Genomic DNA, 25,451 nt, shown 5'->3' with positions numbered 1-25,451 from the left:
GTCGAGGATGAGGTTGTGGAGGTTGAAGAAGGAGGTTTTTAGAGGTTAATTAAGGAGGAGGTTATGTGAGGTTTTGGAGGTTGAAGAAATTGATTTAAGACGACAAAAAAAAGGTCTAGGATGAGGTTGTGGAGGTCGAGGAGATAGATTTGAGGTCAGACGTTCAGGATAAGGTTGTGGAGGTTGTAGAAGGAGGTTTTAGAGGTCAAGGAGCAAGTTGTGGAGGTCAAAGAATAGATCACGGAGGTTAAAGAGGTCAAATACTAGTGTGGAGGTCAAGGATGAGGTTGTGGAGGTCAAGAATATTTAAGCGGTCAAAGAGGAGGTTGAGGATGAGGTTGTGGAGATTCAAGGAGGTTTTAGAGGTTGAAGAATAGATTATGGAGGTTGAAGAGGTCATATACTTGAGTGTGGAGGTCGAGGAGGAGGCTGTGGAGGTCGAGAAGGAGGCTGTGGAGGTCGAATAGGTAGTTCTGGTCGAAGAAATAAACACGCAAAACACAAACACTATCGGAGGATGTAAAAAAATATAAATAAACAAAATAAATAAATAAGTAAGAAAATATATTAAAAAAACACTATCAGAGGAGGATGTAAGTCGCAAACCTTACCTCAGGATGGCAATAAAACAGCAGCGTTACCAAAGTGTTATATTTTCCTGTCCATTTATAAAAGCGGGTGGCAGCATGGTGAATTTTGCACGGGGCGAAGGTTCAAGAAAACTTAGCCAACATGAGTCACGATGAGAGGAGGTACACACACACACACACACACACACACATTTCAGGAACACACTATAGAAAGGACACACACACACACACACACACACACACAATTAAGAGGATTAAATTTATAGGCTTTCATACTTTTCCTCTTTCCTCTTCCCTCCAGACAGACAGCTTTGAGAGGAGAAAAAGCACACACACACACACACACAAGAGGCTCAAATTTATAGGCTTTCATATTGTTCCTCATTCCTCTTCCCTCCGGACAGACAGCTTAGGGAGGAGAAAAATAACACACACACACACACACACACATAGACAACCCTTAAATAACTAAACCATATTGAATAAAACAAGATATTATAAGGTTTTACAAAGGTTACAATGCAATATAACAATGTTTCTCACTCTTCCCGACAGATAGACACAGAGTAAATAATTTCTTAATACAATAATGGGATGCGTTTCTATAGCTGTTTACATTGCTGAACATAAATAAATAGCAGTAGAAGTGGTTTTAGTAGTGGTAGAGATGGGAAATAAGGGTAATGAAGGGAATGGAAAGGAAAGACATGGAAGGGGAAATGGGGAACCGTGAATAATAATAATAATAAAAAAAAAAAGATAGATGAAAAATAATAAATAAACATAGAGAAATAAGATAAATGAAGCTCTCAGACTGTAGTAGTAGTGGTAGTAGTAGTAGTAGTAGTAGCAACAATAATAACAATAATAATAATAATAATAATAATAATAATAATAATAATAATAATAATAATAATAGTGCCTACCAAACAATATTATGAATCAAATAGTAAAGGCAATGCAAAATAATCATAGAGGAAAAAGAAAAGATAAAATATGGTCTTAGAAAAGTAATATGGGAGTAAAAGGAAGAGGAGGAGGAGGAGGAGGAGGAGGAGGAGCAACAGGTGTGGACTAGCAATAATAATCGAAGGTATGACATCACACCTTGAACACACACACACACACACACACACACACACACACACACACACCTTCCCAGCACCAATTAACAACAGTGAGATGGCGCACACACGCACACACACACACACACACACACATATTAAACACACATTGAGTATATACACATAAACATACATACATACAAACAATAAAGCTATAGACACATTTCTTTCCATCCCTCAAAAGTTATGAGTGTAGTAATAATAATAATAATAATAATAATAATAATAATAATAATAATAGCTCTAATTTTCAGTGATATACAAAGTTAGTGATAAGAAAATGATAGCGGATTTTCATTTCTTATAGTTTTACATTCGCTTTTAGCTTTTTGAATTATGTAAATCAGACAAAGTTGAAAAAATAGACTAAGGGCCGAGAAATTTAAGATCCCTACAGAGTTATATGTTCAGTCCCTTCCCCTTTTTTTTACAGCAAAGGAGACAGCACAAGGGCACAAAAAAAGGAAACAATAATAAAAAAAAGCTCCTTATGTCTACTCCCTTGACTAAACCAAGGCCTTTATTTTTTTAGCACTTGTCCCCTACCATTGTATCTTTTTAGTTTCCTGGTGCTACTTTCACCCTACCATTGTATCTTTTTAGTTTCCTGGTGCTACTTACACATGTATCCTTAGTTGTATAATCACAGTCTGTACATCGTAACACTTTTTTTTACATTTGAGGCGCTCGGTTCAGAAAGCCGATGAACACCAACGCAGCCACACTCGTCATTTCCTCATTGAAAATTGCGATGAATGAATGAATGTATGTACTGCCTGGGGGCTGGGATGGCATGCTCCTCCCTTCTCCTTTGTTGTTTACTTGCAACAATAACCTATCAATCAATCAAATCATACCAAACTCTGTAGGGACTCGAAACTTCTTGGATCCGACTAGTAATACAGTCCCAAAACCACTCTCTACAAGGACCCGAAACTTCTTGGATCCGACTAGTAATACAGTCCCAAAACCACTCTCTATAAGGACCCGAAACTTCTTGGATCCGACTAGTAATACAGTCCCAAAACCACTCTCTATAAGGACCCGAAACTTCTTGGATCCGACTAGTAATACAGTCCCAAAACCACTCTCTATAAGGACCCGAAACTTCTTGGATCCGACTAGTAATACAGCCCTTAAGCCAAACTCTGCAGGGATCCAAAACTCTCGGATCCAGCTCCTAAACCAAACTCTATAAGGACCTGAAACTTCTTGGATCTGACTTGTAACACGGCCCCTAAACCACACTCTATAGGGACCCAAAACTTCTTGGATCCGACTTATCATACGGCTCCTAAACCAAACTCTGTACGGACCCAAAACTTCTTCGATCTGACTTATTATACGGCCCCTAAAGCAAACTCTGCAGGGACCCGAAACTTCTAAGATCCGACTTGCATTACGCCCCCTAAAACAAACTCTGCAGGGACCCAAAACTTTCCGGATCCGACTCATCATACGGCCCCTAAACCAGACTCTATAGGGACCCAAAACTTCTCGGATCTGACTTATCATACAGCCCCTAACCCAGACTCTATAGGGACCCAAAACTTCTCGGATCTGACTTATCATACAGCCCCTAAACCAGACTCTATAGGGACCCAAAACTTCTTGGATCCAATTTGTAATACGGGCCAAAACTTCTTGGATCCGACTTATCATACGGCCCCTAAATCAAACTCTGTAGGGACCCAAAACTTCTCGGATTCGACCTGTTATACGGCCCCAAGCTTCAGACCGTTCCCGACACCTTCCTTCGCTCCTACCAGCGCACCATGAGATCTATGTAGTGAGCGTCTTAAAGCTATGCAACGTTACGCGGCCAAAATAAAGTTACATACAAAATATATATATATCACCCAATTCTGCTCTTCAGTAATGCACTATTCATATTCTCTCTTTTTTTTTTAGTATTTCGCAGCGAGACGACACAGAAAATATACATCACTCAGACCTAATCTTTATCTACTAGGGCTACACACACACTCACATGCGCACACACAAACACACACACACACACACACACACCACAAAAAAAAAAAAGTATACCTAGAAATTTGAGCTGAGGTAAAAAATTAACTTGCAAAATTGACTTAGTTGATTTGACCATTATTATTATTTTTTTTGTTTTTTATATATACCGTAATTCAGCTTCCCAGTGTGTGTGTGTGTGTTTGTTTTTTTCCGAGTACAAACTGGCAACTCTTCCACTCCTTGCCAAACATACTCCATGACCAGACTTATAAAACATATATATCTTTTCTTTCTTTATTTTCCTTTTTTTCCTTTTCCTCAACCCTTCTTTTCCTTGCCAATACACTTACAGAATTATTTTTTTCCTTTTTTTTTGAGTAGTGTTAATCTATTTTTCTCCTTTATTCTTCTAAGCTTTTTCTCTTTATTTTTGGATTCATTTTTTCTCTCGCTTGAAGTCGTTTTTCATATTTTTCTTGTTTATTTTGTTTTATTTCATTTATTTTTTTTTCTTTTTGTTTCATTCCTAATTTTCTTTAACCATCAGTATTTCTTTTCTTTCTCTTTCTTCATTTTTTCATTTGGTCTATTGTTTTTACGTAATTTTCTTTCACTGTCAGTCTTTTTTTCTCTTTTCTGTTTAGTTACCCACTTTTCAATACATATCACAAGTTACTTTATTTTGATTTGTAGAGCATTTCCTATTTATTTTCTTTCCTTTCCAGACTTATTTTCATGTAATTCTAGACACCTGTTTCCTCAATTTCAACCTGTCATAATTATTCAGCGCCATTTTAAGCCATTTCCAAAGTACACATGTATAATTTTTTCTCTTTTCATGTAATTCTAGGCACCTGTTTCCTCAATTTCAACCTGTCATAATTATTTAGTGCCACATTAAGCCATTTTCAAAATACATATATATATATAAAAAAAAATCAAGTCTCGACATTAGTAGATTTGTTTTACACTTCTATATGATTTTTTTGCTTTTATTATTTTTTAACTAAAGTATTTAAATCCTCGTCTATATTTTCTTTTTTAAGTTTTTGCATTTATTTTTTTTATCTACAACAATTACCATGTCTTTTAACAATCACCTATGTCTTTCTTGTATAATCTTAACACACACACACACACACACACACACACACACAAAGATATTTTTCAATCATTACATCAACATTTTTGGGACCTTTTCGATAATCACAATCATCGCATTTTTCTTCTAATCACATGAACTAATTTTATCTATGACGTGAACGCTCACCTATGCTTCCTATTTGGTCAAGGTAACTAATTTTACTTCTGTTGACATTTTGATCCGAGTCTTGTATGTCTTTTTATTTTCTTGTTTTCCGAGATTTTGATTCCTACGTCAATGTATATATAATTCATCACAAGCGTCTATATGATTTTCTCCCTCTTGTTTTTATGATTTTATGTTTCTCTTTTAAATATTTATCTTATCTAAATATTTCTACAGCTTTCCTTCCTTTTTTTTCTCAGTAGTTTTTTTTAATTTTTTTAACTAAGTCATCAAACATCTATAGTTCTCCTCGTTTTCTATTATTTTTTGTCTCTCTTTCAAATATTTATCTTATCTAAAACCTTCTATATCTTTCCTTTCTTTTTTATATCACTAGTTTTTCTGCTTTTATTTTTTTTAACTAAGTCATCAAACACATTTAAATTTTTCCTTCTTGTTTCATGATTTTTTTGTTTCTCTTTCAAATATTTATCTTATCTAAAACCTTCTATATCTTTCCTTCTTTATTATATCACTAGTTTTTCTGCTTTTATTTTTTTTAACTAAGTTATCAAACACATTTATATTTTTCCTTCTTGCTTCATGATTTTTTTGTTTCTCTTTCAAATATTTATCTTATCTAAAACCTTCTATATCTTTCCCTTCTTTTTTTATCACAGTTTTTTCTGCTATTATTTTTTTTCATCTAAGTCATTTACATCCTTTCCTCTTTGTGTCCTGCTAGTGTTTGCTATTTCAACACTTCTAAAACATCTAAATCCTCTCTTAATCTTTTTGGGGATGTTGCTATTTTTTTTTGGTTCTAATACATCTAAATTTTCCTTAATTTTGGGGGGAAGTTGCTATTTTTTTCAGTTTTAACATTTGCAATCTTCCTCTTTGTTTCCTGCTGGTGTTTGCTATTTCAACACTTCTAAAACATCTAAGTCCTCCCTTAATCTTTTTGGCGATGTTGCTATTTTTTTTTGGTTCTAATACATCTAAATTTTCCTTAATTTTGGGGGGAATTGCTATTTTTTTCAGTTTTAACATTTGCAATCTTCCTCTTTGTGTCCTGCTAGTGTTTGCTATTTCAACACTTCTAAAACATCTAAGTCCTCCCTTAATCTTTTTGGCGATGTTGTTATTTTCTCCACTTTTAACAATTACAACTTTCCTTTCCTAGTGTTTGCTATTTCAACACTTCTAAAACATCTAAGTCCTCCCTTAATCTTTTTGGCGATGATGTTATTTTCTTCGCTTTTAACTATTACATCCTTCATTTTTGTGTCCTGCTAGTGTTTGCTATTTCAACGCTTCTAAAACATCTAAATCTCTCCTTAATCTTTTTGGCGATGTTGCTATTTTCTCCACTTTTAACAATTACAACTTTCCTTTGCTAGTGTTTGCTATTTCAACGCTTCTAAAACATCTAAGTCCTCCCTTAATCTTTTTGGCGATGTTGCTATTTTCTCCACTTTTAACAATTACAACTTTCCTTTGCTAGTGTTTGCTATTTCAACACTTCTAAAACATCTAAATCTCTCCTTAATCTTTTTGGCGATGTTGCTATTTTCTCCACTTTTAACAATTACAACTTTCCTTTGCTAGTGTTTGCTATTTCAACGTTTCTAAAACATCTAAATCTCTCCTTAATCTTTTTGGCTTCTTGGTATTTTCTTCGCTTTTAATTTATTACAACATTCTTTTTTTGTGCCCTGGTAGTGTTTGCTATTTCAACACTTCTAAAACATATAAATCCTCCCTTAAATTTTGTTCTTGCTAGTTTTTTTTGCTTTTAACATTGATTTTTTTACCTAAGACATTTACAAACATCCTCATCTACACACAACATCCGTCCCTCTAACACAGCCTAACACCTCCACACCTTACAATAAGCCACCTAAACCATGTTACAGGAAGCCTTCTAATCCCTTCTATGCCTCACAGGACGAGGAATTCAACCCCCTTCACTGTCTTACAAAAGCCCTAGAGCCTCCTTCCATGCCTTACACTAAGCCTACAGAGCCCCCTTCAATACCTTACAATAAGCCTCAGAGCCCCTTTCCAGTTTTGCAGAGGAGGCATTCTAAACCCCTTTCATGCCTTACAATAGTCTTAGACCCCCTTTCTATGCCTTACAAGAGGAGGCATTCAAACCATTTACAAGAGGAGGCATTCACACCCCTTAAAGCCTTACTGTGGGAGGCATTCTAACCCCTTCCACACTTCACAGGAGGAGGCATTTCACCTCCTTGTATGCCCTAGCGGAGGCCTTCTAACCCTTCCCGTGGGGGCTCTGTGCCGTGTAAGGAGTATAAGCCACATGGTAGTAACACAGCCACTCTACGGTACACCCTTGTGAGCCAGGCAGCCGGGCGTCACTCGGACAGCCCGGTCAGACACTGCTAATGCTTCATGATATGGGGATTTGAAGGGCAGAAGAATGGAAATAAGAGTTGATACAGCTGAGCAAATGTTAAAAGAAGTTCACATAGCCTCAGCAAAAGTGTAGCCCAATAGTTCAGACACAATGCAGATTCAATACAGCTAATGCTTCTTGATATGGGAGTTTGAGGGGCAGAAGAATGGAAATAAGGATTGATACAGCCAAGCAAATGTTAAAAGAAATCAATATAGCCTCAGAAAGAGACGGTGTAGCCCAGTATTTTAAGAAGCCAGTCCCATTCAATACAGAAACTTCATGATATGGGGATTTTGAGGGACAGAAGAATGGAAATAAGACTTGATACAGCCAAGCAAATGTTAAAAGAAATCAATATAGCCTCGGAAAGAGATGGTGTAGCCCAGTATTTTCAGAAGCCAGTCCCATTCAATACAGAAACTTCATGATATGGGGATTTGAGGGACAGAAGAATGGAAATAAGAGTTGATACAGCCAAGCAAAAGTTAAAAGCAGTTAATATAGCCTCGGAGAAAGAGATGGTGTAGCCTAATATTTCCAGAAGCCAGTCCCATTCAATACAGAAACTTCATGATATGGGGATTTGAGGGACAGAAGATTGGAAATAAGAGTTGATACAGCCAAGCAAAAGTTAAAAGCAGTTAATATAGCCTCGGAGAAAGAGATGGTGTAGCCTAATATTTCCAGAAGCCAGTCCCATTCAATACAGCTTCATATGGGGGTTTGAGGACCAGAAGAAATGAAAATATAAACACCTGATAATGCCTAGTGATAGTTAGGAAAAAAGTTACTATAGCCCAATGAGAGTGCAGAGGGAGTTCACATCACTGTTGCCAGATTGTCATACTCAGAGCATAGTATTTACCTGTTTCTGACGCCTAACTAGTGCCAAGACACACCAGAATCTAACTCTTTTAACGATAACTATAAATGAGTTTCGTTATTGGAGCCCAGAAGACAGCTTTGGGGTAGAAAGTCGGGAAATATAATCGGCTGAGTACGACAATCTGGCAACGTTGGTTCACATAGCCCGATGTTAGTTCAGAAGAGTGGTCTGTAAGATGAACAAAACTAAGTGAAAAATAAAGGAAAACTTCTTTGATTACATATATAGCTGTACGAAGCCATGAACCTGTTAATATATGGAAAGCAGAACAGACAATCCATCCTCAATTCTCTCACAGACACACCGTACAGAGACAGGGCTGATGGGGAGGGGGCAGAGGGCATGCAATCATGTGTCGGAAAAAAAAAGATGAACGAACATATAGATAAAAAATCCTATCGTACACAGTCGAAGCCGAAAGCATCATAAGCCGTCTGTTACACCCACGACACAGCCAACAGACACACTAACACAGACACAGATGGGTAAGTAAACAGACCCAGGAACACATTTTTTGGCGAGAGGGAAACGCAGGAAGGAGAAATACGTTACAAATCACACGATCCCTATACGATACTTATACTTAACTTAGATGTACGCACGTAACTTCTAGCACATGTAAAGCTCTGAATGGGTACAAAAAATATAGTCATAGTAGTAGTAGTAGTAATTTGAATATCAGTATCAGTAGTAGTGATTTGAATAACAGTAGTAGTAGTGGTAGTAGAAGTAGTATATTTGAAAGACACAGCCTACGGTAACTATTATAAGAATCACACTGCAGTAAGAATAAAGGTCGTAAATTACTGGTAAAAATATACATTACGAGGAACTCAGAGTCATACCAGAGGAGTGAAAATGGAAGGGCAGAGGATTAACAGGGCTCAGAATCACATGTAGAGAAGAGGTAAGAGAGGCTACACTGATGTTCCGAAAATGAGTGTGTGAATAACGATACCTCAGGGCGCTTGTTATAGTCACCCCTTCAGGAGGAATTTAAATATGGGTGTGAAAAAGGGGAAGACGAGGAGTGGGAGGGTTGGAGAGAAGGAGCGAGAATAAAGGAGAAGGCAAATATGATGGAAAATAACAGAATAACAAGATGGAGAAGAAAAAAAAAGACAGGAATGATAGAAAAAAGAAAACAGGAAGAAAAAAAGACAGGAATGATGGAAAAAAGAAAACAGGAAGAAAAAAAGACAGGAATGATGGAAAAAAGAAAACAGGAAGAAGAAAAAAGACAGGAATGATGGAAAAAAGAAAACAGGAAGAAGAAAAAAAAGACAGGAATGATAGAAAAAAGAAAACAGGAAGAAGAAAAAAAAGACAGGAATGATAGGAAAAAAGAAAACAGGAAGAAGAAAAAAAAGACAGGAATGATGGAAAAAAGAAAACAGGAAGAAGAAAAAAAAGACAGGAATGATGGAAAAAAGAAAACAGGAAGAAGAAAAAAAAGACAGGAATGATAGAAAAAAGAAAACAGGAAGAAGAAAAAAAAGACAGGAATGATGGAAAATAGAAAACAGGAAGAAAAAAAGACAAAGATGAAAAATAACACAATAATATAATAATAAGAAGAAAAAGACAAAAAATATGAAAACAAACAAAATAACAGGAAGAAGAAGAAAAGAGAAGACAAAAAATTATGAGAACAAAAACAAAATAATGAAAGATATGAAGGAGAAAAAAAGATGATGAGCGAAGGAGAAGAAAACTACGAAAACCAAAGTTGAGGAAATGAAAAAATGAAGGAAAGAAACAGAACAGGGAGGCATGAAGGAGATGGTAAAGGAGGGGGAAGGAAACTGTGAAGGAAACAAAATTAAGGAAATGAAATGAAGGTGAGAAACAGAGAGAAGGAATGATGAGACAAAAAGAGAAAGAATTGAAGGAAAGAAACAGAACAGGGAGGCATGAAGGAGATGGTAAAAGAGGGAGAAGGAAACTATGAAGGGAACAAAATGAAGGTGAGAAAGACAGAAGGGAAGACAAAGAATGATAAGAAAATAAGAGATAAAAAGAAATGAAGACAAGGAATGGAAAGCAAAGACCGAAATGCAAAGTTATGGAATACGTTACGAAGATGAAGTGAAATCCGGGACTCATGAGCTTGGCGTAACCCTGTAAAAACATCTATGGTAATTCCTGCATGACATTTCCAGCCTATCACCCTGAGCCCCTTGCTGCCCTGCCCTTAGCACCGTGTGGAGATGTACGAGGCTTCCAGACACAACCACGACAATCCCACGCTTCAAACAGACCACCACGCCAGCACTTCCAGACCTCACTAAATTCGCACAAGTAAAAAAGTGTCTGTTAAACGATCTTGAAACTCTTTAGCGTCGTATTATAAAACATCTCGTCGCCCAAGAACACATATTTGACAAGACTCTCTCGTAGGGGTTGTGGGCATTTCCAGGAGTAGTTTTATGACCCTGGTGGTAGTTTGACCCTTCCTCTGTACCATGAACATAAAGAACCCGCCCAAGAACACATATTTGACAAGGCTCTCGTAGGGGTTGTGGGCATTTCCAGGAGTAGTTGTATAACCCTAGTGGTGGTTTGACCCTTCTTCTGTACTGTGAACATAAAGAACCACTCATTAAAACCTGACTGACCCCCTCTTTGACCTTTAGAAATAACTGATGTGAGGAGCGAAAGCGTCTTAAAATACCAACCTCTGTAAATAGCGTTCTGTAAGTCTGACGTGTCCCGTTACCCATCACAAACACAGTACATGAAGTCTAGTGTTTCTGAGATAAGTTAAGAGGTAAAAAAAAGCCATTAATGAAGGAGTATCTGAAGAATGGCAGAGCGAAAGTGTCTTATGATACCGACCTCTGTAAATAGCGTTCTGTAAGTCTGTGGTGTCCTGTTAACCATCACAAACACAGTCCATGAAGTCAAGTGTTTCTGAGATAAGTTAAGAGGTAAAAACAAGCCATTAATGAAGGAGTATCTGAAGATTGGTAGGTCGATATTATAAAACACCTTGGCTTCTCATATTACCTATATCTAAAGATCAAAGAGAGGGTCAATCGGGTTGTAATGAGTGTTTCTTTAGGTTCACGGCACAGAGGAAGAGTCAAACTACCACCAGGACCATAAAACTACTCCTGGAAATGTCCCAAACTCCTATGAAAGCCTTGTCAAATATGTGTTCTTGGACGACGAAATGTTTAGTAATACGGCCCGTAGAGTCAGTAGCCCACAGAGCCTTCCATTAGTGTTGAGAGCAAATCTTCATAGCGTTGGTGTATTGCAAGAAACGGCAACACTAGCATATAGAGTTTCCATGATCTGTTTGGCATAGATGTTGCAGAATAGTAAATGATATGCTTGTGGAGTCCAGGAAATGATATACAAAAACACACATACACACACACTAGTTTGACTCGGTAAAAATACACACACACACACACACACACACAGACAGTCATCCCAAGCACCAATTACCAACACACACACACACACAAAAAAAAAAAACGAAATCACACTCGAAGCAAAAATATCGTTCACTTTGAAAACGTCTTAAAAAGCAGACATAAAAATGATAATAGAAGCAACACCATATCATTAGAGTGTTGCTGTAATATCACTGTAAAAAAAGCACCGTTAGAAATCTTGATAATGTATGGATGAAAAACTGTATGGCAGAAAAATGTGTTGAATGTATGTGAAAATTATATATAGAGAAAAATCGTCAAAAAATTATAGGATTACTGATTTGGATTGTTGTAGGAATATCACAGTAAAAAAATAAAATAAAAGCACCATTAGGAATTTTGTGAAGTATCAATAGTAGAAAAATATATGGAGTGTGAGAAAGTGAATTATATAGAAAAATCATCATGTAATTCGTACAGTAGAAAAGGTATGAAGAAAAATATATTAACAGTATGAGAAAATTAATTATACTATAGAAAAATCATCATGTAATTTGTACAGTAGAAAATGAATGAAAGAAAAATATATGAAGTGTTAGAAAATGAATTGTATATAAAAATCGTAACAATTTGAACAGTAGAAAATGAATGAAAGAAAAATATATGAAGTGTTAGGAAATTAATTGTATATAAAAATCGTAACAATTTGTACAGTAGAAAATGAATGAAAGAAAAAATATGAAGTGTTAGAAAATGAATTGTATATAAAAATCATAACAATTTGTACAGTAGAAAATGAATGAAAGAAAATTTTTTGAAGTGTTAGAAAATGAATTGTATATAAAAATCGTAACAATTCGTACAGTAGAAAATGTATGAAGAAAAATATATATGGAGTATGCGAAAATTATGTATATAGAAAAATCATAACATTATTCGTGCAATCCAAAGAGTGAACAGACTTTTTCGCAGGACAATTTCGAGGCGTTGTCAAGGATATGCTTCTCACTCTATCACATCCACATACTCTTTCATTGACGCATACGATGAAAGCAAAGACCTTAGACAGTTTCCGAAGAGCATACAGACTTTTTTGTGAGATAGTTTCGAGGCGTTGTCAAGGATATGCTTCCCACTCTATCACATCCACATACACTTTCATTGACGCATACGACTAAAGCAAATACCTTAGACATTTTCCGAAGAGCATACAGAATTTTTAGTGAGACGTTTTTAGAGGCTTTGTGATGGGTATGCTTCCTCCTACTGTAGCCTATCCACACACACGTCATTGATGCATACGATTAAAGCAAAGACCTTAGACAGTTTCCGAAGAGCATACAGAATTTTTAGCGAGACATTTTTTGAGGCGTTGTGATGGGTATGCTTCCTCCTACTGTAGCCTATCCACATACACGTCATTGATGCATACGATTAAAGCAAAAACCTTAGACAGTTTCCGGAGTATACAGACTTTTTTGTGAGATAGTTTCCAGGCGTTATCATAGGCTTGCTTCTTACTGTGTTACATCCATACACACCTTCATTGATGTGTACGATTAAAGCAAAGACCTTAGACAGTTTCCAAAGAGTGTAAGACTTTTTCGTAAGACAGTTCAGAGGAGTTACGGCTATGCTTCCTACTCTATAGCGTCCACGCCTCACCCTGTCATCTCCGTGTGCTCTCGAAACCTCACCAGAAGCACGGCGGACTCTCACACATTCACACCTTGCTTTTATGTTACCAATGATTCTTTTGTCTGTTCATTGGGGCGTAAAACTAATAAATAATGTTAATAATGATAATAATAACTGGCCAAGAGACTAGTTATCACAAACAGACATATCGCATCTTGATCTTCACTGTTGTATGTACCTGTTTTAACACACACACACACACACACACACACATTAATCAACACATACACTTAAAATACAGCATAAAAGTGAAGAGGAAACTGGGTTATATGGCAACTATACACACACACACGCGCAAACACACACACACACACACACACACAGGCTTACAGAGATAACAGCACTTCCTTGAAAAATTAAGTAAGCCTGTTAGTGTATGGAGGGAAGAGGAGGAGGAGGAAGAGGAGGAGGAGGAGGAGGAATTACAAGCCTACAAATATGGGCTGACTGACTGACTGACTGGCTGAGAGACTAGACAACTTACTGACTGGCAGGCTGATAGAATGACTAACTGCCTGGCTGACTGACTGGCTAACTGACTGGCTGGCTTATTGACTGGATGATTAACTGCCTGGTTGACTGACTGGCTAGCTGACTAACTGACTGACTGGCAAGAGGCACAAGCAGTTACTATGTTCAGCCACTCTATCACAGTTCACAGGCAGACGGACAGACAAATTGAGATGGACACACACACACACACACACGTACTCCGAACATATGAAAACCTGATATATAGCGCATTAAGTCATACAGTATAGAATATAATCGCCTCTACTTTCGCTCGCTTAAATATAGATATATGTGTGTACGTACTTCAAGAAAAACTCCCTTACGGTGTTATGTACAAAAAATAATCGTGAAGCTTCTCTGCAAAATAGATATAGTTATGATATTGCTTGGATGGAGGTGATGGAGGTGGTGGTGGTGGTGGTGATGGTGGTGTTAGGGAAAGCAGGAGGAGGTGGTGTTGGTGTTGGTGTTGGTGGTGTTAGGGAAAGCAGGAGGAGGTGGTGTTGGTGGTGATGGTGGTTGTGGTGGAGGAAGAGCACCATGATTATAAAAGCAAGAGGAGAAAGAGGAGGAAGAGGAACAGGTGGAGGGGAAGGAAGGAAGGAAGGGAAGAAGGATAGAGGGTGATGATGAGGAAAGGATAATGAATAAGGAAGTGGTATAAAGGGAAGGAAGGAAGGAAGGAAGGAAGGAAGGGTAATAAACAGAGGAATAAGAGACAGAAGGAAGGAAAGGAGAAAGAAAAATACAGAATAAGGAAGTGGCATAAGAGGGAAGAAGGAAGGAAGGAAGGAAGGGTGATGAACAGAGGAATAAGAAACAGAAGGAAGGAAAGGAGGAAAAAAAATAGAGAATGAGAATGTGGTATTAAGGAAGGAAGGAAGGAAGGAAGAATGACAAAACGAAAGAAAGCAGACAGAACAGGAAAGGAAGGAAGGAAGAAGAAAGGGAGAATGAATGAGGAAGTGGTATGAAGGACGGAAGGAAGGAAAGAAAGAAAGAAAAACACAGAGGGATAAAGAATGAAGGAATGAGGAAGCAGACAGGAAAGAGGGAAAGGGAGAAAGAAAAAGAAGAAAAAGGAATGAGGAATGAAAAAGTGGTATGCAAGGAAGGAAGGAAGGAAGGAAGGGAAGAATAGCACAGAGGGATAAAGAATGAAGGAATGAAGAGGCAGACAGAAGAGAGGAAGGGAGAAAGAAAAAGAAAGAAAAAAGGAGTGAGGAATGAAAAAGTGGTATGCAAGGAAGGAGGGAAAGAAGGAAGGAAGGAAAGAAAGAACAACACAGAGGGATAAAGAATGAAGGAATGAGAAATCAGATTAGGAAGAGAGGAAGGGAGAAAGAAAAAAGAAGAAAAAGGAATGAGGAATGAAAAAGTGGTATGCAAGGAAGGAAGGAAAGAAGGAAGGAAGGAAAGAAAGAAAAACAGAGGGATAAAGAATGAAGGAATGAGAAATCAGACTAGGAAGAGTGGAAGGGAGAAAGGAAAAAAAAGAAAAAAGGAATGAGGAATGAAAGTGGTATGCAAGGAAGGAAGGAGGGAAGGAAGGAAAGAAAGAACAACAGAGAGGGATAGAATAAAAGAATGAGAAAGTAGACAAAAAAGAAAAGAAAAGAAGGAAGAACTAGGAATGAGGGACAAGGGTAAGGTCACCACTAACACCACTAACCTTCCTGGTGACCTCTGAATGAATGTGTGATGTCCCCGGCGACCCAGTGACTGCCCAACACATGTGACTGGTGGCTCACTGGTTTACATATGACTGGTGTAGTTGCGCCTACAATAATGTTGTATATATGATGGTGTATGTAGTCGCCCCTACGATATGTTGTATATATGATGGTGTATGTAGTCGCCCCTACGATATGTTGTATATATGATGGTGTAGTTGCACCTACGACGTGTTGTATGGTAACTAATGACAGATAAGATAGTAACCGTAATGGTAGGAAATGTATGTGAGGAGTTAGGAGGACGTGTGGTGGGGCGGCGATGGGCGCCTCAGAGTCTCTGAGTCAGCGCGTAGACGCTGAACTCAGCATAATCGTCAGATAATCAAAAACAGTGAATGATGTCATGCCTGACCCAAGGGTCAGATACGGTGCCATAGCAAGGCTTGCTTCAGGCGAGGAGGACAGACGCTAGGCGAGAAGATGAGAGGCAGGAGCGTGAGGCTCCTACCCGTGGCGAGGAGACGAGACACGAACGAGCGCAAGGCTCTTACGGCGTATGACGAGGCTATTATTAGACCCCTCAATAATTGTGAGTATTATAAGTTTGATGTTGTGTCATAGGATAAGGTGACATTTGGTGTATTTGATGTGGCTGCAGTAATTGTATTGTGTTGATTGACAAGTGCTGATGAGTTGTACTCTTTTACCTCACTCAGGTTTACATGCATATTAAAAGCGAGTAAAACAAGACGGGTCTTCTGATTTATCCTGCCAAAGCCGCCATAACGCGGCTACAACTGGTGACTGGTTGGTTTACAGTTTGTGACATAGCTGGCTCCTAATATTTACAAGCGACTGGTTATTTATGGTTTTCAGTTTACACGTGACGAGGTATTGCGACGGGCACCTTAGTAGCAGGCGATGGGTTTACATGTGGTTGGAGATTGGGTAGTTGACAGTGTACATGTGACTTGGTATTTGATGTATAACTGGTGGCAGGTTAACACACATGACTGGTGACTGGATAATCTAAACATGAATGACATCTGGCTGACTTACAGCTTATATATGAATGGTGACTCTACACATGACCTCATAAATGATTGCTGATGGGTTTTAAAAGTGACTGTCAAATATGTACTGTATGCAACATTGGTCTTATAAGTGACAGCCTTCCTTCATCTGTATATCCTCCGGCCTATAACTCGACCTCAAGAAGTGTATCAGGACACCGCTCTACCCGAAACTGACCTCTCTTTGCGCCGCTCTTTACTTTTCACTTTTATGGGAGCAGCGATTAGCGTGCTTTTTTTTCCGACACTTTCTTTTTGTTGCTCTTGAGTTGCTTCCCGTGCTGTAAAGAAAAATAAATAAATAAAGAGTTAGTTTGCGTGTCTGAGTAGCCAGGCTGCCGGGGAGCCTAGTGGCGGTGATGGCGATGCAAGGTGACTTGATGAGGGCGTGAAGGTGTGTGGGGGGACGCAGGACGAGTGTGTCAAGAAGGCCAGGCGAAGGAGGGGCTGCGGCAACGCTCTCACCAGCACAGCGAGAACCAAATAGATCATAACACACATACACACACACACACACTAACCCTGTATACATCCACCCATACATATACATACATACACACACACTGACCCTGTATACACCCACCCACACATATACATACATACATCTAGACATACACGACACCTAGGGAGAAATGGAAAACATGTATTATTTTGTGTGTGCGGCAGAAATGTACGGTATAGCAGGGAGGTGTGTGGCTGTCACCTACATGAACACCAGCTGGCCCAGTCATGTACGGAATCAGTTTCAAGAGATGTGAACAGAAGGGAAGGGAAGGGAAGGGAAGGGAAGGGTCACTCTAGCCCTTCTGAAGTAGCGTTAAAATCAGTTTCAAAAGATGTGAACAGATGGGAAGGGAAGGGAACAGAAGGGAAGGGAAGGGAAGGGAAGGGAAGGGAAGAGAAGGGAAGGGAAGGGTCACTCTAGCCCTTCTGAAGTAGCGTTAAAATCAGTTTCAAAAGATGTGAACAGAAGGGAAGGGAAGGGAACAGAAGGGAAGGGAAGGGAAGGGAAGGGTCACTCTAGCCCTTCTGAAGTAGCGTTAAAATCAGTTTCAAAAGATGTGAACAGAAGGGAAGGGAACAGAAGGGAAGGGAAGGGAAGGGAAGGGTCACTCTAGCCCTTCTGAAGTAGCGTTAAAATCAGTTTCAAAAGAAGGAAAGGGGAGGGAAGGGAAGGCTCAATCTAGCCCTTCTGAAGTACCCTTAAAATCGGTTTCAAAAGATATGAACAAAAAGGAAGGGAAGGGTCATTTTTGCCAGCAGCGAAGACACTTTTATGCTCCCAAAATAACTAACCTCCAACTACGGGAAGTGCAGAGATAAGAGCTTGTGTTACTGTGGTCAACGAACCTCCGAAGTGAACATGGTACCTTCCACATGGAGCTGGCCAGTAGTAGGGTGGGCACGTACTATAAGTCAGGGAACAGTCAACAAAACATCTTAGTAAATATGTCAAAGATTTGGATATATTTCTTTGCACAATACGGCACTTGAAAATGGGTAGGTGGTATAAGAGGAAGGAAGGAAGAAAGGAAGGAAGGAAAGAATAGCACATTGGGATAAAGCATATAGGAATGAGGAAGCAGACTGGAAAGAGTAAGGGAGAAAGAAAAAGAAAAATGGAATGAAGAATGGAAAAGTGGTATGCAAGGAAGGAAGTATAGAAGTCCGTCTTTGCCACTGGGAAATATGTTACCAATAAAAACTTCACCTCCTACAGAAATGAGGGCAGGAAATGGCGTATCTTCTCGGGTAAAAATGTTGAAGGTTGGGACAGATTTTCTTCCACAATACAGGACTTGAAAATGGGGTCTGTCTTCAAAGCTGGAGAGTACTTTACCGATAAAAACTTAACCTCCTACAGAAATGAGGGCAGGAAATGGCGTATCTTCTCGGGTAAAAATGTTAAAGGTTGGGACAGATTTTCTTCCACAATACAGGACTTGAAAATGGGGTCTGTCTTCAAAGCTGGAGAGTACTTTACCGATAAAAACTTAACCTCCTACAGAAATGAGGGCAGGAAATGGTATATCTTCTAAGGGTAAAAATGTCAAAAGTTGGGACAGATTTTCTTCCACAATATGAGACTTGAAAATGGGGTCTGTTTTTGCCACTGGGAAATATGTTACCAATAAAAACTTCACCTCCTACAGAAATGAGGGCAGGAAATGGCGTATCTTCTCTGCTAAAAAGGAGGGAAGAAAGGATGATGCTGATAGATAAAGAATGACAGAAAAAAGAAAGCAGACAGGAAAGGAAGGAAGGAACAAGGAAGAAGGAAGGAATGAGGAAGTGGTATGGAGGAAGGAAGAATAACACAGAGGGATAAAGAATACAGGAATAAGGAAGCAGACAGGAAAGAGAGGAAGGGAGAAGGAAGTTGGGATACATTTTCTTTGCACAATACGTCACTTGAAAATGGGGTCTGTCTTCGCCACTAGGAAATATGTTACCAATTAAAACTTTACCTCCTGCAGAAATGAGGATGAGAAAGGCTCGGGTAAAAATGTTGAAGGTTGGGACAGATTTTCTTCCACAATACAGGACTTGAAAATGGGGTCCGTGTCCGATGCTGGAAAATACATTACTGATTAAAACTTTGCCTCCTACACAATGAATGATACGGAAATAAGGACGAGAAATGGCATATCTTTTTAGGCCTGGATATGGGGTCAGCTTTGAAGACTAGATGGGTCAAGCCAGGTCATAAGGTTACTTTATCCTCTCTGAAACTCGATAAAATTACTAATTCGCATAAGACTTGATGCATGTAGACGGAAAGGTAACAGACGGCGTATCTTAAAATTTGAGCTTCTTTGCAGTTTATCTGATATGGAATGGAGGGAAGATATATATGGTCTGGCATACCTCTAGAAAAACTTCAATGCAAAACAGGATGCTGAAAAGACTGGATATGGAAAGAGAAAGAAAACATATGATCTGGCATACCTCAAAACTTAACTAATGCAAGACAGGATGCTGAAAGACTGGATATGGAAAGGAGATAAAAATATATTATCTAGCATACCTCAAAACTTAACTAATGCAAAACAGGATGCTAAAAAGACTGGATATGGAAAGAGAATGAAAATATATTATCTGGCATACCTCAAAACTTAACTAATGCAAAACAGGATGCTAAAAAGACTGAATATGGAAAGGAGATAAAAATATATTATCTAGCATACCTCAAAACTTAACTAATGCAAAACAGGATGCTGAAAGACTGGATATGGAAAGAGAATGAAAATGTATTATCTAGCATACCTCAAAACTTAACTAATGCAAAACAGGATGATAAAATACTGGATATGGAAAGGAGATAAAAATATATTATCTGGCATACCTCAAAACTTAACTAATGCAAAACAGGATGCTGAAAGACTGGATATGGAAAGAGAATGAAAATATATTATCTAGCATACCTCAAAACTTAACTAATGCAAGACAGGATGCTAAAAAGACTGGATATGGAAAGAGAATGAAAATATATTATCTGGCATACCTCAAAACTTAACTAATGCAAGACAGGATGCTGAAAGACTGGATATGGAAAGAGAATGAAAATGTATTATCTAGCATACCTCAAAACTTAACTAATGCAAGACAGGATGCTGAAAGACTGGATATGGAAAGAGAATGAAAATATATTATCTAGCATACCTCAAAACTTAACTAATGCAAAACAGGATGCTGAAAGACTGGATATGGAAAGGAGATAAAAATATATTATCTAGCATACCTCAAAACTTAACTAATGCAAGACAGGATGCTGAAAAGACTGGATATGGAAAGAGAATGAAAATATATGATTTGCCACACCTCTTCAAATTCCAAAATGCATTATTACAAGATACCAAAACAAGAGGGAAAAAAAGGTAGAAAACGGCATACCATTCATCTATTAACCCGGTAGCAGCGGGGATCGTGTTTCTTAATGGTCCCTCTAAGCGAGAAAAATGAGAAAAAATCATCACTCACACAAACCATTTCATAATATATATCAATGCATTTGTGATCAGTTTATGTATCATCTATTTTTTGGGGGGTTTATATCATGGCACAAATTTGGCCCATCGCTGCTACCGGGTTAGACCATCAACGCTTATGCAATAGGGAAAAAAAAGGAGGAAAATAAAAGGATAGGTCAAAAGAAACATCCAAACTCTCTTGGCCGTGAAATGTAAGAACAGATTTGCATTTCAGGTAAATATATTTCTCTTTAAATCAGCTTTTTTGGAACAGAGTATAATAATAATAATAATAATAATAATAATTCCAGAGTTCATTCTTGGTGCTTTCTTTACGCTACAGGGAACAGAATACAGGGATGGATGGTGACAAAACTACGGTACAAACACAAGTATAGAGGTGGTGGCGGGAGGTACGAAAATAAATATAAAAGCAATACAATACGAGTTTAAAAGAAAGCGAATGAGGAGGTGGAAGGAGAGACCATTGTATAGTCTACGTGGAAATCAACAAAGAATGGGAAATGATGAAATAAATGAGAAAAAATGAAGATATGAAGAGGAAAGAGCGAATTAGGAGGCAAAAAGAAGGATCGATGTAGTGTTTGTGAAGGTAAACAAAGAATGGGAAATGATGAAATAAATGAGAATAAATGAAGATAAGAAGAGGAAAGAGCGAACTAGGAGCCAAAAAGAAGGATCGATGTAGTGTTTGTGAAGGTAAACAAAGAATGGGATATGACAAAATGAACAAGATAAAAAGAAGATAAAAAGAGATGAGAGATAATGAACGAGAAGAATGAATGAATGAATGAAAGATCGACGTAGAGTATTCGTGAAGGTCCACAAAAAATGACAGAAATGAACATGAGAGAAAATGAAGAGAAAAACATGAAAGACTAAAGGAAAAAGAGGCAGGAAAAAAAAGGAAGGAAGGGGAATAAAGGAGAATGCGGAAAACAGAAACGATGGAGAGGAAGAAATATTGAGTGAATGAAAAGAGGAGAGAGAGGAGAAAGGATTAATTAGAGATATGACACAAAAGACAAGGAAGGAAGGACAGGAAGAAATACTGAATGAATGAAAATAAAAGGAAGAATGAATGAATTACAGCAAAAACATTAAAGACTGAAGGAAGGAAGGAAGGAAGGAAGGAGAATAAAGGAGAATGCAGACAACACAAATGAGAGAGAGAAAGAAATACTGAATGAATGAAAATAAAAGGAAGAATGGATGAATTACAGCTAAAACATGAAAGACTGAAGGAAGGAAGAAAAGGAAGGAAGGAAGAAATATTGAGTGAATGAAAAAAGGATTGGGAGGAGAAAGGATAAGAGATAAAATATGAAAGACTGAAGGAAGGAAGGAAGGAAGGAAGGAAGAAATATTGAGTGAATGAAAAAAGGATTGGGAGGAGAAAGGGTAAGAGATAAAATATGAAAGACTGAAGGAAGGAAGGAAGGAAGGAAGGAAGAAATATTGAGTGAATGAAAAAAGGATTGGGAGGAGAAAGGGTAAGAGATAAAATATGAAAGACTGAAGGAAGGAAGGAAGAAAAGGAAGGAAGGAAGAAATATTGAGTGAATGAAAAAAGGATTGGGAGGAGAAAGGGTAAGAGATAAAATATGAAAGACTGAAGGAAGGAAGAAAGGAAGGAAGGAAGAAATATTGAGTGAATGAAAAAAGGATTGGGAGGAGAAAGGGTAAGAGATAAAATATGAAAGACTGAAGGAAGGAAGAAAAGGAAGGAAGGAAGGAAGAAATATTGAGTGAATGAAAAAAGGATTGGGAGGAGAAAGGGTAAGATAAAATATGAAAGACTGAAGGAAGGAAGGAAGGAGCATAAAGGAGGAAGCAGACAACACAAACACAACACAAAACACTAAGGGGGTTGTTGCGCCGGGCATTTCAGGTGAGTCGGCAACACTTGTTTTTTGTCCTTTTATTTCCATCGGTTTTCGGGGGTTAGTTCAACACTATTATTAACTGGTTCACGACAACACTGCCGCACATGGAGCTCCAACACACATGGAAAAAATACACTCACGAACGCACACAGCTACAGTCACACACACACACAGTGACACGCGCGCACACACATACATACGGTTAGGCAGCCAGTATAAAATGTCTAAATATATATATATGTATATCTACTACAACAGCTTCCATTGGGGGACACATTTGCACACCTCCAAGCAGTTCACACGACGTCAGAAAGAGCGACGGGGTAAAAAAAAAACATTACATATGGCTGCGTTAAAACCTGATGAGCGTTTAGTAAAATCAGTGTGCGGGGGGGAGGAGGGGGGGCGGCGGGGAGACAAATCCTATTTTACGTAAATGTGGGGTGAATCAGCCGGTCAGTTAGTCGATTAACTTGGTAGCGGCAGGGATCATGTTTCTTAATGGTCCCTCCAAGCGAGAAAAATGAGAAAAAATCACCCCTCTCATAGTACATATCAAACCATTTGTGATCAGATTATGTATCGTCTATTTTGGGGGGTTTATATCATGGCACAAATTTGGCCCGTCGCTGCTACCGGGTTAAAGGAAGAGTTAGTTCAGTGAGTGGAGTGAATGCCCAGAGCTGATCTTGGGTTCACCGGACTGACTTAAAAGCACATCATGTCGGTGAAGTGGACTAGATGGGGCGCCTGAGCGATGCTGTAAAGACGATAACGCGGCGTCGGTTGATAAGCAAGATAAAACAGTTGTCCCTCAAATAGTACGGTTTTCAATAGTTCCGTTTCGGTTTTATACAGATTGTCATGGAAGATCTTTTAAGGATTTTTAAATTTCCTGCTTGTCGAGAAATTTAAAAATCCTAAAAAAATCTTCTATGAAAATCCACATAAAACCGAAACCGAACTATTGGGAACCGTACTATTTGAGGGACGCCTGTAATAGGTGAAAGTGATAACGATGTGGAGGGGCTGTATCGTTACGTCCCTCCCCTTGAGTGATAGGATAGTTTAGAGTGCTCGTAAACACTGCTGTGAAGGTCCTTACGAGTTTGTGTACAGAAGACGTAATAATAGAAATGATGAAAAATAGGTAATGAAAATGATATAGAGAGGATACATTATGTCTCTCCTCCTCAATTGATAGGATAGTTTAGAGTGCTCGTAAACACTGCTATGAATGTCCTTACAAGTTTGTGTACACGTAATAATAGTAATAAGATGAAAAATGGGTAATGAAAATGATATAGAGAGGATACATTATGTCTCTCCTCCTCAATTGATATTAGTTTAGAGTGCCCGTAAACACTGCTGCGAATGTCCTTACAAGTTTGTGTATAGAAGACGTACTATGACAACAAGAATAGGCAATAATCGTAATAAAACAAAGCAGACATATCGGTAACTCTCTCTACCCCTCGAGCGACAGGTTAGTTTAGCATGCCCATAAACACTGCTATGAAGGTCCTTGCGAGTTTGTGTATGAGAGGTAAGACGAAATAAGAATAATAGGTAATGAAAATGATGTAGAGAGGATATATTACACCTCTCTCCCCCCTCGAGCGACAGGTTAGTTTAGCGTGCTTGTAACACTGCTATGTCCTTACGAGTTTGTGTATAGAAGTTCAGACGTAATAATCAAAATAATATAAAGCGGATGTCATAAGTCTCCCCCCCTCGAGTAATAGGTTAGTTTAGCATGCCTGTAAACACTGCAAATATCCTTATGATTTGTGTATAGGAGATAAGGCGTAATAATAATCAGAGAAATGGGTAATAATCATAGTATTGTGGGGATGTATCTAAGTCTCCCCCCTCGAGTGACAGTTTAGTGTGCTTGTAAACACTTCTACAAATGTTCTTACGAGTCTGTGTGGCGGAAAGCTTGGCGAGCGCTGCGGCATGGACGACTACGTGTCACTACCGGTGTAAAAATGATCCCGTAATATGCAAACACACAAACACGCACACACACACACACACACACACACGTTTTCTTCTTCTTTTCTCCTACTCTCCGACTCCCTCACGCATGCACACATCTCCACCGAATATATAGATATGCGTAATAACTACCGCCGGCAATGACCACAAAATATATATATGTGTAGTATATCGTTAGTCGCTAAAAAAAAAAGTCAATTCGGTATCAGTATCAGCCTCGGTAAGGTTAGGTCGTTCAAGCGAGTGCGATTTTCATTTTCTTCTTCGTTTTTCTCTCGTTTTAATTTTCTTCCTCGTCCGTAAGTCTATGTTAGGTATTATCAAAGTGAGCAGCGCGGTGGAGGCTCCGTCCCAGCGCGGCGACGGGAAAGACCTCGGTACCTTAACCCAAACCAAAGAAAACATCTGATTATGCTCCATGGAGGCACCTTTGTAGGGGTTACATTAGTATTATGTCAACGTGTGGCACTCATCGTAAAGGGACAATTACTGACCTTTTTGAGTGCCAAGGCATAAGTCACACACACACACGCACACACACACACAGTAGACACTCGATATTGCTGACTCCTATTTCCATGATTTTAAGTTTTCTGGGAGTTTTCCGGATAATGTAAATTCTAGTCTAATCATCTTCTGCATAGTTAATGATTCCCAGAACATCTCCTCAGTGACAGGTTAGTTTAGTGTGCCCGTAAACACTGCTACGAATATCCTTATGATTTGTGTATAGAAGATAAGGTGTAATAATAATCATAATCAGAGAAATAGGTAATAATCATTGAGGGGATTTTAGTGCGTGCTAGTGTGGCAGTCCTGCTTCTGCTGTACCTAACCAAAAGCATCACAACAGACCACTTTCTATCCCGAGTGGTCAGCGGGCGGACGTAATGATCCCGAGGACTTAGGTTACAGGGTCGTATTTTAAAACAACTCGTCTTCTGAGCTCACATATTTCCCAAGGCTTTCATAGGAGTT

The 25,451-nt window shown here is 38.5% G+C and overlaps 1 protein-coding gene across 1 annotated transcript; it reads right to left on the bottom strand.

Moving 5' to 3' along the window:
• Positions 1-636: 636 nt before the first annotated feature.
• LOC126983582 (cGMP-specific 3',5'-cyclic phosphodiesterase alpha-like) lies at positions 637-10,381 on the bottom strand. Its single transcript, XM_050836381.1, has 2 exons — positions 5,585-10,381; positions 637-5,442 (listed from the first exon to the last, which is right to left on the bottom strand). The coding sequence occupies exon 1, from the start codon at positions 10,379-10,381 to the stop codon at positions 9,245-9,247; it is 1,137 nt and encodes a 378-aa protein (XP_050692338.1). The 3' UTR covers positions 637-5,442; positions 5,585-9,244.
• Between the last annotated feature and the right edge of the window lie 15,070 nt (positions 10,382-25,451).

This window comes from Eriocheir sinensis, chromosome 54, assembly GCF_024679095.1.
Source record: "Eriocheir sinensis breed Jianghai 21 chromosome 54, ASM2467909v1, whole genome shotgun sequence".
Classification (NCBI taxonomy): domain Eukaryota; kingdom Metazoa; phylum Arthropoda; class Malacostraca; order Decapoda; family Varunidae; genus Eriocheir; species Eriocheir sinensis.
Note: the sequence above shows the minus strand (reverse complement) of the source record. Positions and strands in the feature narration are given on the sequence as shown.

Bases quoted from the DNA above. Each gene is read 5' to 3' on its own strand.
- LOC126983582 (XM_050836381.1), bottom strand. From the start codon at position 10,381: ATGTTTTTACAGGGTTACGCCAAGCTCATGAGTCCCGGATTTCACTTC.